The sequence below is a fragment of the Diadema antillarum genome, unplaced genomic scaffold (genome assembly GCF_040938485.1).
Source record: "Diadema antillarum isolate AM-2024a unplaced genomic scaffold, OU_Dant_1.0 seq00000887_RagTag, whole genome shotgun sequence".
NCBI classification, from domain to species: domain Eukaryota; kingdom Metazoa; phylum Echinodermata; class Echinoidea; order Diadematoida; family Diadematidae; genus Diadema; species Diadema antillarum.
The window spans coordinates 482,627-496,758 of record NW_027271751.1 but is presented as its reverse complement, the minus strand read 5'-3'; the positions used below and the strand labels follow the sequence as shown (position 1 = coordinate 496,758).

The window sequence follows — 14,132 nt, the reverse complement described above, 5'->3', positions numbered from 1 at the left end:
TAACTGACTTTGCGACCCTCTCGTTCAATTTTGACTGGCTGCAAAATAATAGTTGATTGTCTTTGGTCGGCGGATGACGGCTGACTCTCTATTCAGGTGTTCAGACGTTTATGTAAATCCTTCAAGAAACGTCTCAGGAATAATTGCAGTGCAATTCATAGAAAATACTGCAAGCTTGTTCCTGTTTCCTACGCCTGTCCATTTCAGTGCCCGTATCTCTTCGTCGACAAAGGTAAGTAAAATGAACTAGTCGGTCAAGGACAGGATGATATGTTCAGCAGTGCCCTTAAACAGTACATTCACTAATTGCACATCTCATATTATCGTTCATTTTACATAAACTAAGGGATAATTCGTTTTACAGTTTACCGTGTGTGAGAGGGTAACAAATCATTTAGGTATTAGATCCCGCTTCATTTCTTCATTGCATGGAAGACCAGCTACTGCAGCTGAATATTGGTTATCCAGCCATTTTCTCAGATGGAAATTACGCAAATAAACGGACGGCATTATAACAAAGGTTCGTATTCCGAAAGTTTGCTAATCCAAAGACGAAACAAAGTTTGTAATTCCGTAAAGTTTTTTTTTTTATCTCTTTCGGATTAGCCCTCGGAATAACGGAAGGACCTCTGATTTCGCAATTGTCGAACCCTTTTTCACTTTTTGATGAACAAAAATCCAGGTCTGCGAAATTTGGGTGTTTCATTTTCATGAACCTTTTGAATATTGTCACCTCTTTACACCCTGAAGCAACAGTTATCATATCATTTTCGAATTTCAAGTTTCGAATATAAATATCTTCCATGTTTCACATCATAGCTATGTAGGCGTATTACTTCTACTCGAAACAATAAAAATGATATGATATCTTGGATGTCCCCCTCATCTGTTACCTGTTCAAATCTAATAACTTGAAATTGAATTGAATAATGTTTTGCTTTCGTTTTAATAGGCCAACAGAGGTAAACAAACGCCACAATGGAGGATGCTAAGACCACAGTTGAACTGACATCAGATGAGGTGATGACGTCAGAGGAAGCATTTACATTCGTTCACGAAGTACTGGAAGTGACGTCACCTAAAGAAAAAATGGCCTCTGATCCAGTCGCCTTCTTACATGAAATCTTGTATTCCTGGCAAGCAAACATGCCGTTCCAGACGGTACATAGCATTGCTACTCCAAAGAAGGACAGGCATCGTCCTACTCTGCTTGAGGTCAAAAATGACATACTGGTGAAGCTTGGAGGTCGCTGCTACCACAACAACGTCGGTTGTTATATGGTTATGAAAGCGCTTGGTTATCAGGTATTCCTGGTTCCAGCAAACACAGTTAGTATAAAAAGCACCCACGCGGTAATCATGGTCTACAATCTATCTGGGGAAGGTAGTAAGCACCTTGCGGATATGGGCACAGGGGGCTGGCCAACATTCCAGCCGATCCCGCTGGATTTTGAGAAGGAATCCCCCGAGTACCACGAGTCCTTTTTGATCTACAAGTTTGTACGCCAAGGAGACGTCATTGTTCGCCTGCACAACGTGGAAAGCGACCCAGCAGGAGCCAATTTCTATAAGGCATCCTTTAAAGATGAGTGGTACACCTATGCATCCATTCGCTTCAACACTCCTGTTGCCGTGTCACATTTTGACAATGTTATGACGAGGCTGTACACTCAGGTTAATGATGACTTGCCATTACTTTCAAAGTTGTTGTGTATAGCCTTTCCCAAAGGTCGATTTCTTTCAATCAACAACACCACGCTCTTGGAAGAGCAAGAGAATGGGTGGGTAAAGAAAACCTACCTCAGGTCACGTGATGAGATCATAGACGTGTTTAAACGCCACTTTCCACAGTTTGATGAAAGTACCATACATGCAGCGATGGACGATGAGTTTGTCAAACTAGATTTTAGTAAGGGACTTCCAACCGCTTAAAGCTTTTCAATGAAATTTGGAGATTTTGTTTCGATTGTTTCCCCCATTGGAATACGACTTTGCAAGCTACACTGTTACATTTTGGGAAAGAACACTCGTAACCGATACAAGTTAGATAGTACTTTAAATCAAGAATTTGTGGATTGTTTAATTGATATAGTTTAAGAAGCGATTTTCTTCACTTTGTCTTCCTCTACAAATTCAATTTGTTAAGATCGCAATTGCTGATCTGTAAACTAACAAACATGTCGGAAAAAAGGAACCATTGGAAAGATACAAAACGAACACCAGCCGCCACGAAGATTCAATAAAGAACATGTTATTTTGTATAAAGTTATATACTTTGTTCCCGACTGGTCAGCCATGACTGTTAATTTCAACAAAATTCCTATTTAACATTTAAGCTTATAAAAGTGCCAGGTTGATAAGCTCTTTTTGTATTTTTTTTTATCATGCCAAGTAGGCCTATAAGCAATGTTGAAAAGGCCCTCGCCATGGGGCAAATCGAAGCTTGGAGGCTTAATAAAGTGTGGCTGAGAGACTAGCTGGCCGTCAGGCCATCATTAAATGAAAGCAAAATCCCGAGCAACACGAAATGTCAAGAAAAACGACCCAGAAGCGGATTTCCGAAGATCACAGGTGGGGAGCAAAGACCATTAGACAATTGTTTTTTTCTTACCCTTATACCCCACAGGAATTACTACGGAAGAGAGCAAAATACTCCGGAATATGCTAATCGTAGCCGGGCAGCGCAAAAATATCTAGGATTACACCAGGAATGGTTAAATCATGAACGAGGAAATTTGCTTCGCCCCTTTTGCTTCAAAATACAATTACCAGCAGTAAGAGATGCCGAGATAGCACCTATAGCTAACCGGTCAGTGAGGCATCACGGACTTAATACATGGCATGCTTTACCCGACTACCTAAAAACATGAACATCTTTGTTTTTTTCAAAGCTAGTTTCAAGAAATATATTTTAACTTAATGTATTTGGTGAAATAAAGTATAATGATTTATATGATTTTGTTTATGTTTTGGTCTGAATTTATTAGTATTATTGTACTAATATTAAACTGAAGAATAATTGTATTTTATAAAATGGTCCCAAAACAAATACTCAAATCACCTATTGCACTCGCGCAGCACTCACTCACATCTTCTTTTCCCTCTAAGAAATACTACAATTGTAAAAATGTACTTTTTTTTTTGAGAGGCAAACCTGACTTGTATTTCCCAATGAGGCCATCAGTCCAGTCAGGCTATGCTTAAAATGCTGACGGTCTCCTGCTTTCTTATTGAATCAAATGTACAGCATTATTTGCATTATATGGATATGTAACTATAAATGTTATGACTGTCAGTATGAACTGCACTTTTGTGTCGCTCCTTAGTCATTTGGTTATGTTTTGATTAACTCTTTCACATTGATGCAATTCATTTTTTATTTGATTTGATTTGACAAGCAAAATAAATACGAACCAACGAACAAGCATTAACCCTGGTCCCTTTTGAGTCATTATCAAACAAGTTAAAAGATTATGACATAATACTTTGGTATAAGTATATATTGAATTTATTCATTTAACCACGGTAGAAGCCTGCTATCAGCTTTAAGCTGTTTTTCCGCAAGGCCGTAAAATGATAATAAAACATAGAATCATACAATGAAGAGAATGCACATAAACAGACAAAATAATCATTACAAACGAACACGAAAAAAAATGGAAAAAAAGTCACAGAGTATACATTGTGTGAGAGACAGACCAAAAAATAGCAAAAAATCAAACACGTGACAAGTTATTGGGATATGGTAATTACATAAGCATTGTGTACTTTGATAAATTTGATACAATCAGGTAGAATAATTAGCAATTGAGAATGCAGTAATTGAAGTTAAGGACCTTGTTTCTGTTGGTAATGTATTGAATAATCTCGATGCCGAATATAAAGTGCTATTTTTAAGAAAAGTTGATTTGGGCTTAGGGAGGTTAAGAATATTTTCATGATTACGTAGATCGTTGTGGCTTACCCTTTTCTCAAGACGTTAACATAAATTTTCTGGTAGAAAATTATTAAGCAGTATGAAGATATAGATTAATGCTTGCTTTTTCCAACGATCTATTAGACAGTCAACTTTACTATATAATGTTTGGCGGTTAAAACGATTATCAACTTGCAACACAATTCCCAGCGCCCTGATTTGTATTATCTGCAATCGCCTTAAGTGCACTGAATTACCATTCATCCACAGCGTACAACAGTAGTCAAAGTGACTTTGGATTAAAGTGTGGTACTGCGTAACAGCTGTTGCTTTATCAATAAAACCCCGTGCCCTTCTGAGCAAATAAAAATTGCGTATGGCCTTAACTCTTACACTTTCAATTTGCTGAGATCAAGTTAGATTACAAACAATAATAACACCGAGGTATTTACATTGATAAACTCTTTCAAGTTCTGTATTACCAATACAAGCATTGAAATTGCTAAAGGGTCTTAATCTTGCTTTAGATCCTAAGATCATGTAATTACATTTCTGTACATTTGATATCAGGTATTTATGCCAAAACCAATTAGCCATCAGCGAAAGATCATTGTTTAAAACGGGTTGTAATTCTTGGGGGTTTGGATGCAAAATACACACAGGTGTCATCTGCATACAAAGGCAGGCGACACTTTTCAACAACTTTTGCGAGATCGTTTAAGAACAATAAGAGGGGACCCAATATGCTACCTTGCGGTACTCCACAATGCACAAAAGAACATGATGATTTGTTTCCATTGACCACAATTAAACGTCTCCTTTGACTAAGGTAGTGTCTAAACCATCTGGTCACATTCTCATCAAAACCATAGTAAACTATTTTCTTTTTTTGAAATAGAATGTCATGCGAAATTAGATCAAACGCTTTTTCAAGATCCCATGAGATTAAAGCAACAGCATAACCTTTTTCTATGGCACACACAAGGTCTTCAATGACATTGATTACAGCAGTCGAAGTGGGATGTTTTGGTCGAAAACCGTGTTGTTGTGAACATAAAAGACGATTTTCCCTTAGATACGCACTGACATGCTGAAACACTACTTTTCCCTTAACTTAGGAAGCACAGGTAAAACAGAAATTGGCCTGTAATTGGTTACATTGGGTGGGTCACCATCTTTATAATGTGGCGTGATACGTGCTAACTTCCATGCGCTTGGTACTACACTTTTCATCAGAGATAAATTGATCAAATGTGCTAAAGGCTGTAACATATGACTTACTGATATTTTGAGCATGCCTCCAGGAATATGATCAAGATCAGTTGCCTTGTTCAAAGGTATTGTATTGACATGCTTTAAAATGTCTTGTTCTGACATCTCCGGAATAAGAAACACAGACGATGCTTTTCCATAAATTGTTTCATGTTAATACCAAACAGTTAGTATGAAAGACTTTATCAAATACCTTTACGAAGTCAAGCAATATAAGATACGTTTGTGGACCCTTGGTCCAAGTTGTGGGCAACTTGTCATCAAGAGCTGTGGTATAGGGTGTGTTTTGCTCGAACGTGCCTTTTAGTATTGAAACACTATAAACAATATTTCTTCGTTGAAATATTACTACCTCTTTTTTCATAAGGCAAAAATTAAATGTAATGCAACATGCTCTATACCACTTTGTTTGATAGCTTGTGAGTATTTAGTTGAAGCCAACTTCAGCACGAGTTCCGCGTCAAGATAGCAATTCCGCCCAAATTATTGATATTTATTGCTTGTTCTTATCAAGTAAAAAAAGAACAAACCATAAGAAAACAAAACTGGAAGATAAAAGTTAGTAATGGACTATTAAAGTTTCAGCTCATTTTTATTGCATGACACAAGAATTTTACCCCCTAAACTAATTACTGTTTGTTGACCATCTTGATAATGATTGTTTGCATAATAATTTAGTGTCGGACCATGGAGTTGACACATGATAACCAGCCAGCGTGGTCATTTTTTTTCTGAAAATTTTGGCAGCACCAATGCCAAGGTGAAGTGGATGGGACATAGTTGCAGTGGATTCCTTATGGCAAAAAAATAACGTTCAATAAATCTTAAATGGAGCGATTGCTGCGTAGGCGTGTTAAGTCAAGGTTACAACTATCTGGCAAGGAGTACAACTCTTGGTGCAATTATCATGACTTTGCGAACATCGTGTTCAATTCTGATTGGGTACTAATGATGGATTGTCTATGGTCTGCCAGTCTGCGGCAGGCTTCTGAGAGCTTGAATATATCAAGAGATTACTCTATTGAAGCGCTGCTTTAATAGACGATTCATGTCGGTGCTTCACTGAACGTTTCAGGAATAAATGCAGTGCCGTTCACAGACAATATTTTCAGTTTGATCCTGCGCCTGTCTGTTACGGCACAAATTGTCGCCCCAATTTGTGCAGAAGTTGATGGCACAAAATTGTCGCCCCAGCATAATTTGTCGCCTGGAGACAATTCGTGGAGGCAAAATGAAACGCAGCTGCACAAATTGTCGTCGGCCATGCCTTATGTATTGTGTGGTTGGGGTGGTTGTTCCGGTGTTATTCTTGGGTGGGTTAGTGTTTGCACTCAGTGACTACTGAAAAGACAATCAACATGAACGTCTACAAAGAGAGATCCTTAAATGACATACTGGGTGACTTTGGGAACTTGCGAAGATAATGCAGGACAAATCTGACATCCCACGTTGTGTGGTATTTGGTCCTGGTGACTGAAATTGAAAAAAAAAAACCTTCTTTCATAAGACGCGAAATTAAAAGATGAGAGCTGACTGTGTATCAGTAAGAACACTGAAGAACGGCAACCGATGAGAGTGCTAATCTCACGGCAGTTAAGGTACTGTAATACGCGTTCTGAAAAAGAAAAGCGCCAGAAAAATCCAATATTTACTTTACAGGTGCTTGCAACGGCCTGTGCCCTCACATCAACAGGTGGTTACTGAATGTGCTGGTGCAAAAGAATGATGATTCGTGGAGAATATAAATCATTTTGTCGTCTGCATTCTGCAGTAAGATTTTATATCGGCTTCAGACTCGGCCAGTTCAACACCTGTACCTTGGGTTAGTTTCCATTAATCTAATCAAATGATTATTATTAGGCTATTAGCAGCTGAGTAAAAACCTAGCAGTTGCCATACAGCAGTGCTTCTTCTCTATGTTCGCCGATAATACAATATCATAATCTCCGTGACAATCGATGAGTGCAAAGCTATTGTTAAGTGAGCACTAATGTGCCAATACGGCGGGAATACACTGAAGTGTATGGCACAGTCATTTCTGGCAACGGTGTCTGGATATGGGCAATGATTTCTTCCGTCACCTCATGACGCATTACCACTAGTGTATAATTAGATTTGAAAATGTTAACCCGCTCCATACTGAACTCTGAAATCCCCATACACTTAATACACAAGGCACCAGGCTCCCGTATAGGGAACGACTTAAATTGGAATGGAGGGTGGATGTTACAGATGGCGAGAGTTTGGGTGTGAATGTGGGGGCAGACAGTGATGTATAGAGCTTACCGTGGTGTATTGGTAGACTTGAGGGTATCAAGCTTTAAACGATACTAGTTTCCGAGAGCAGGTATATCCTATTGTATGGTCCCAGTTGTTGTACTATATGGAAGTGTTACTGGGCGTGTGGACACAGGTATGCATCCCGGGAATTGAAGATAACCTTTCTAGTTTTCTTCTCGGTACGTATAGCTCTAATTCATCTCTTTATTAGATGCATGGTGCATTAATTTGTACCTAATGCGAGGTCTGGTAAATGAATTCGATTCAATGAATTCTATTTTTCATAAGGCTTTGAAAATTTGCGTAAATTCATCTTATTTGGGTATAGAGCATTTTGATCAAGAGTCAATTCTATATTTTTCAATCTAAATTTGAGTTTGGAAGAGAAGAAATAAGTATATTACTGTGCAGAGTTCTGGTCTAGCCGCTTTCTTTCGTTTTTATTTTCCAATTCCGTGTATGCCGTTTAAACCCAGTGTGTGAAAGTGATCAAGAAGTCTTACCATAATTTGTGACAGTGCACCTCAAAACAAACAAAAAGTCGCCAGACATGAATTTTTAGTTAAGACCATATTCTAAAAGAGCAGACTTTAAGCTTTAAAATGATGTATAACTCAAATCAAATGGACTCTCCTAACCTATCTAAACATTGGAAAGAAAGCACAACCTCAGAAAAAGTGTGAACTGAGAAAAGAGGCTCTGAAGTACAGTGTCTATTCAAGCGCTTAATCTTTACCAAACCGTGCTGGCTGTGCGATGAATGGGACAAAAAACAGGAAGTAAACCACTGGAGTAACAACAATGAAGGAATTATCAGATTAAACTGAAATTAAGCATGCCTCATTAACACATTCTGTCCATAATTGATGCCAACTTTCAAAGCAGTAGCACTATCCTTTCAAAAGTCATTAGAGTTGAAAGTGAAGAGTGTGGACAAGGTTTTTCAGAAATGAAAAAGGGATTCTGAAGACACACCTAATCACACTATTCTATCAAAAATGTTCGAGATAAACTGCTAAAAAACACACTTTCCTGCCCGTTTTATGACACCAAATTTTAGCATAATGTAAACGACGACCTGCTCTTTTAGAAAATATGAAAAAGTCAAGTTCGGCTAGGTTGACCCATTTCACTTGTTTTCAGTCCTCACGCAAAATCAGTGTGTGCGACTTTATGTTCGTTTTGAGGTGCACGGTCACATTTGATTCGCTGCGCATTTAAAATGTCCAGTAATCATTTCAGCATTTCCCATTTTTCCCGGATTTCAAAAGCTGAAAGTTTCTCCCGTCCAACCACATAAACGTGGTTCACAAATTCAATGAACTTTAATGTGCGAATCATTTACAAATACGTCCGAAAAAAACTTGTGTGCATGTAGTTTGAAAAGCCTGTAATTTGTACCTCTGGGGTAGTTTTCTTAAGGCAGAGTTGTTTAATGGAACATTTTGAAGACTTTTCATCAGGCATGCCTGTCATTGTTGAGTCTGCAATCTTTAAAACATCATCTTTGTCTTTCATTGTTTAGAGAATGATGTTTAACTATTTGGCAAAATCATTTTTTTAAATTGAAATCTTTGATTAGGGTAATTACCGCTCGGAGGAACTTACCACGACCTCTTCCTTCGACCAAGATACTCCTGAGTTTCCTCAAGAGTATCTCGCTGCCACGACTAGCCGGTCTGAGTAAATTGCCCGTGTGGACAAGCCCTCGGAGTATCTATGAACTTACATACCTTACGACCTAGGTAAAACTTCCGGGGTCAAATTGCAATGTTGACATTTTGCGAGTACACGTGGGCGTGCAGTACAATTCTTACCTAGCCGATCGCGACGAAGAAGCTATGGAATATTATAGCGCTCAGAAATTCTCATCAACAAGTATGGAGAAGACAAATGCCGCTGGTAAAACACAATCGTATGGTCGACGTGCGCGGCGCTACCACTTCGGCAAGTTACACCAGGGAGGTGCTCTCACCTCCCTGGTTACACCGACCCTCCACGGTGATCACCTCGATGGCCGTGGTATTTTTTTTTTTATTTGATTTGATTTGATTTATTTCTGCTGAATTCCGTTACATCAGATATGATTCTGTACAAGTCACTTATAACAAACAGTATATCAACACATAATTTCAGTACAAAATAAAACGAATACGAACAGCTTAGGAAGGGAACTTAAACAGAAGGGTCTCCAAAGTAAGCAGGGGCTTGACGGTATGGAGACCCTATACTTAGCTTCTCTGGATAGAATAAGGGATAGAGAGAGGGGGAAGGGTGGGGGGGGGGGGGGGGGGGGGAAGGGAAGATTACAGAATGTCTATGTACCGCTCCAACTACTTTACAACTACTTTACAGTAATGATAATAAATGCGTCTGCTGTTAAATCTAACACGTTCAGTTGCCTTTGCCGTAGTTATTAACCGAATACGCGCTATGAAAATGGTAATAAGTGGATACAAAGCATTCGTACATGTGGTTATCTGACATGAAATAACAAATGTATCGCGGTTTGATGTGCACAGTATTGGTAAGACACATGATGATATACATACATACATGCTCATATACATAGTATACACTAGTACCTATCCTGTACATACACATACATACCCATATTCATAATATGTATTTATGGACAGATAAATAAATCAATATAATTATGCACACATAAATGCATCATGTATCACGTACATATTTATATGCACTGTATATTTGATTATAATCATAACAATACATAAATCAAAATATCATCCTGGGGAATACTGCGTAAGAAGGTGAAGTTTTACAGCCTTCTTAAATGAATACAAAGTGGTCATGTTTTTAATTTCGGAGGGAAGGGAATTCCAAGGGTCAAGGCCGAGTGTCTGATAGAATGATGCACGAGTGCAGTTTTGGAATTAAATAAATGTAAATATGTGGATAGTCTGGTAGGATAAGAGTGAATCTCTGAATTTGACCGAAATATTCTGTTAGATATTGGAGGCAAAAGGTTTGATTTGAGACAAATAATAAATACAGTTTTTTGGAGAAAATTCATATCATTTATCGTAAGGGAATTAAGCTGGAAAAACAATTGGTCGGTGTGATCTCGAGAGCGTGCTCGACTGTACACTCGAATTGCTTTTTTTGGTCGGAGTTTCTTCCCACGACCGTCGTGTGGACACAGGGTTGTGGTAAGATAAGTATAAATTTGAATTTTAATTGCCGCGCCATAAAATTTTACTCCGACTGGAAACACGTCTGAACATGGCTAGTGTAGTGGAATGAGACTGTTTTATGTTTTGGAATGTGAATTAGTGAAGATGATTTAGTTTCATACTTATGGTATTCTGAGTTTTCTTCAAATAAGTGACATAGATGATCAGGGAGAAGATTATTTGTACACTTATACATAATCAAACCCTTCTTCTGATTATATAAGCTACTGATATTTCCTTCTGATGTTATAAGCTACTGAAATCCTTCCGTGTTATCGGCTGAGAACAAATTGAGCAAATTTGTCGGACAAAGGGCTCCTTGAAATCCATCCAGTAAGTCATTGATACGTCACAGATGCTTGGTCTGATGACTCTTCAGTGAGGACAAACTTCTTTTATCTTTCTCCCAGGAAGTTGTAGATTCGCTTGCTAGAATTTCAGCTTGGGGAGTAAAGGTGAGCGCGGGAGACCGCTGCGAGATCAAGCAATATAACATCGGTTTGTAGACTGCTGTGCAAGTTGTTGGTGATGTCATCAACTGCAGTGATATACTATGTATTACTCGAATGGGCATTATACTATTGAAAGACTATAAACAGCATGTTTTAAATATTGTAAACCATGAACTTCGTTGGGCTACATCATTTCCGAGTATTACATTAAAACGTAATGTAAAATGCCTCGAACCGCTTTGTTAAGATTAGCATGGATACATTGAATAACCACTGCAGAAGTTCTTCTCCAAGATATCCGCTCCGTAAAATCATCTTTCTCTTAATTGTTCTTAACAATTATAATAATAATAATAAGTACAGCATTTGTAATGCGCCTTCGATCTAGTATCCTATTCTGAGGCGCAGAGGGACGTAATTATGAAAAGAATAGCATACATCATAGTCATAATTGTACATAAGAAGGTTGAAAAAGAAGAAAGAGATAGGTAGAGATATACACACCAATGAACAATTCGTTGAAAATTCAATCGAAACAAGATGCGAACATATGTGATTTCAAAAGCTTTTTTAATGTTTCAATGGTCTCTGCTGATCGGATCCTCAGTGGAAGAGCGTTCCAGAGAGATGGGGCTGCAGAAACAAAGGCTTTTTCTCCGAGAGTCGAGATTGTTCTTTTAACTGTTAATTGTTTACTATTACATGAACGGAGGTTTCTGCCAGGGACGTATTCTGAAACAAGGTTTTGCAAATATTTTGGAGCTGAAGAATGTACTGCTTTCCATGTATGAATAAGTATTCTAAACTCTATCCTCTTGGATACTGGTAGCCAGTGAAGATTTTTTAGAACTGGGGTAATGCTGGAGAAGCAAGTGTTCCACTGAGGACCCGAGCAGCAGAGTTCTGAGCACGCTGTAGTTTGGCCAGTTGGTAAAATGAAGCCTTGAACAGTGATGCATTTCCATAATCAATACGAGACAAAACATACGAATGAATAACAGAGGCTGCAACTTTGTTTGATAAGGATTTTCTGATACTGTGAATATTGCGTAGTTGCAAATATGTGATGCGCTCCGTCGGAATGAGTCAAAAGTCGCAAAAAATCGTCGGCGTTTTCACGAACCGACGCTATTTCGTTTTTGAGCGAAAATGCAGTTCTGAGAAAATCGCGTTTAAAGATCTCACAAGTTTTAGACAACGTTATCAATGACTTTTCCTGTCTTGTGTGTGAAAATTTTGACAGGGTGATGAGAGTGGAAGTTGTTCTTCATATCCATAGTGTAATTTTAGTGTGAATTCAAAAAATCTACGAGATTTCTGTCTTCAAACTCACTGCGTCGGTTCGTAAATCCATCGTTTCTTGCGCGCACCATAGGCTATGTACTTAAGCGCGGGTCTCACGAACCGACGTAAGTTGTATTACGCCGGTTCGTGAGACCCGCGCTGTAGGGCCTGTACAATAGGTAACGTGCAATACGCGTGTATTTACGAACCGTCGCTATTTCATTTTCGTATGTGTTTACATACAAATACTATTGGGGCTATACCTGCTTATCAACAATAACCTTATTAATTGAAATTAATTGTCATGTAATGATTGTTGTGATGATTACAATACATTTAGTGATAATTAAGATGATAATACAAGCCAGTTTCTCTTAATTGTTCTAAAAAGAGTGTTATTGTTTTCATCTTCATTTAGTACACGCATGTATTGTTATTATAGCTGTGGTTGATCGTTCCAAAGATTTCTTTGCCCCCCCTTTTTTTGTGGATATATTATTTAACACTTTTGCACGTGGACATCTATCATTTGGTAATACGTGTACTCGGTATACTGTGTTTCATATTTATTTACTTCTTACTGTTTTTTTTAAACTTTTTTAACTTACTTTTTTATTTTCTCACATTATTTTTAATTCAAATTCAGTTCACTTCTTTCATAATGATTATGAATGTTTGTTCTAAGATGAAGGATACCGCTAAATCTTGGGAAAAAGACGTGCCAGTCAGTAATAATTACTTGTATTTACTCATCTTTCATACTCATGCATGCACTCTGTTATTTCTTTCTCTGAAATAATCTATTAATTTCTTTATTTCTTATTATTCCACATATTTGTGACATTTACTTTGTCACAATTTTTATCAGTGTCATTATTGTCATTTGGCTCGCATGCGAATTCACTCATAATTCCTCATTTTCCATCTTTCTCTTTCCTGCTCAACAGATTCTATGATAGCTGCACCTGATCATATAAAAACATAAAACTCATCCTGCATGCACTCTTCGAAACTGATAAACTCCTAAAAATACATAAATATCAACACTATCAGAATTTCAAGCTTCATTTTAAATATTTAATAATGGTCATGTTTAATTATGCCTTTTGCAGCAATATATTGAAGAGGTACATTTTGTAATCGAAGAAACATAGGTCCTCAATAAAATATCAAATTTGAATTATTCAGAGATGAGTAATGACAATGGGAAGGATAACAATTGTGGAAGAGCTCCATAAATCAATACATATCTAATGGCAAATGGAGATGGAATCAAGATTCAAGAATATGTGTAATTCAAGTTCATTATTATGTCAGTTCTTGTGTGTTCACAAAAAGAGGAACACAGTTCGAACATGCACACCAAATCTTACATCGTACATTTACATCTATAGAGTGCGGACGGAACATATACAAGAGAAAGAATAACATTCTCAAATCAATATATCAAGCATAACTATGTATATGAACACAAAAAGATGTTGCTGCGTATGCATGAAGCTTGAGAGTGCTGCAACACCCATATGCTCAGATAAAAACTTGATGTATATCATACAAAAGAGAAGAGGTACTGCATGTACATGTAGTTACACTATTCACAGGACAGTAGAGAAAAAGCACGAGAGAGAGAAGGAAATGGGTGTCTAAAATAGGTCGATGTAAGGAGTGCCAAGCCAATTAAGTCTCTAATAGAAGTCATACATATATAAGGAAACAAATTAATCACAACAT

The 14,132-nt window shown here is 37.7% G+C and overlaps 1 protein-coding gene across 1 annotated transcript; it reads left to right on the top strand.

The window, feature by feature from the left end:
* The first annotated feature begins 978 nt into the window (after positions 1-978).
* Positions 979-1,932, top strand: LOC139740838 (uncharacterized). The gene has a single exon (XM_071651413.1). It carries the CDS (start codon positions 979-981, stop codon positions 1,930-1,932), a length of 954 nt encoding a protein of 317 aa, XP_071507514.1.
* Positions 1,933-14,132: the final 12,200 nt, after the last annotated feature.

Coding starts and splice junctions, on each gene's coding strand:
- LOC139740838 (XM_071651413.1), top strand. CDS start 979: ATGGAGGATGCTAAGACCACAGTTGAACTGACATCAGATGAGGTGATG.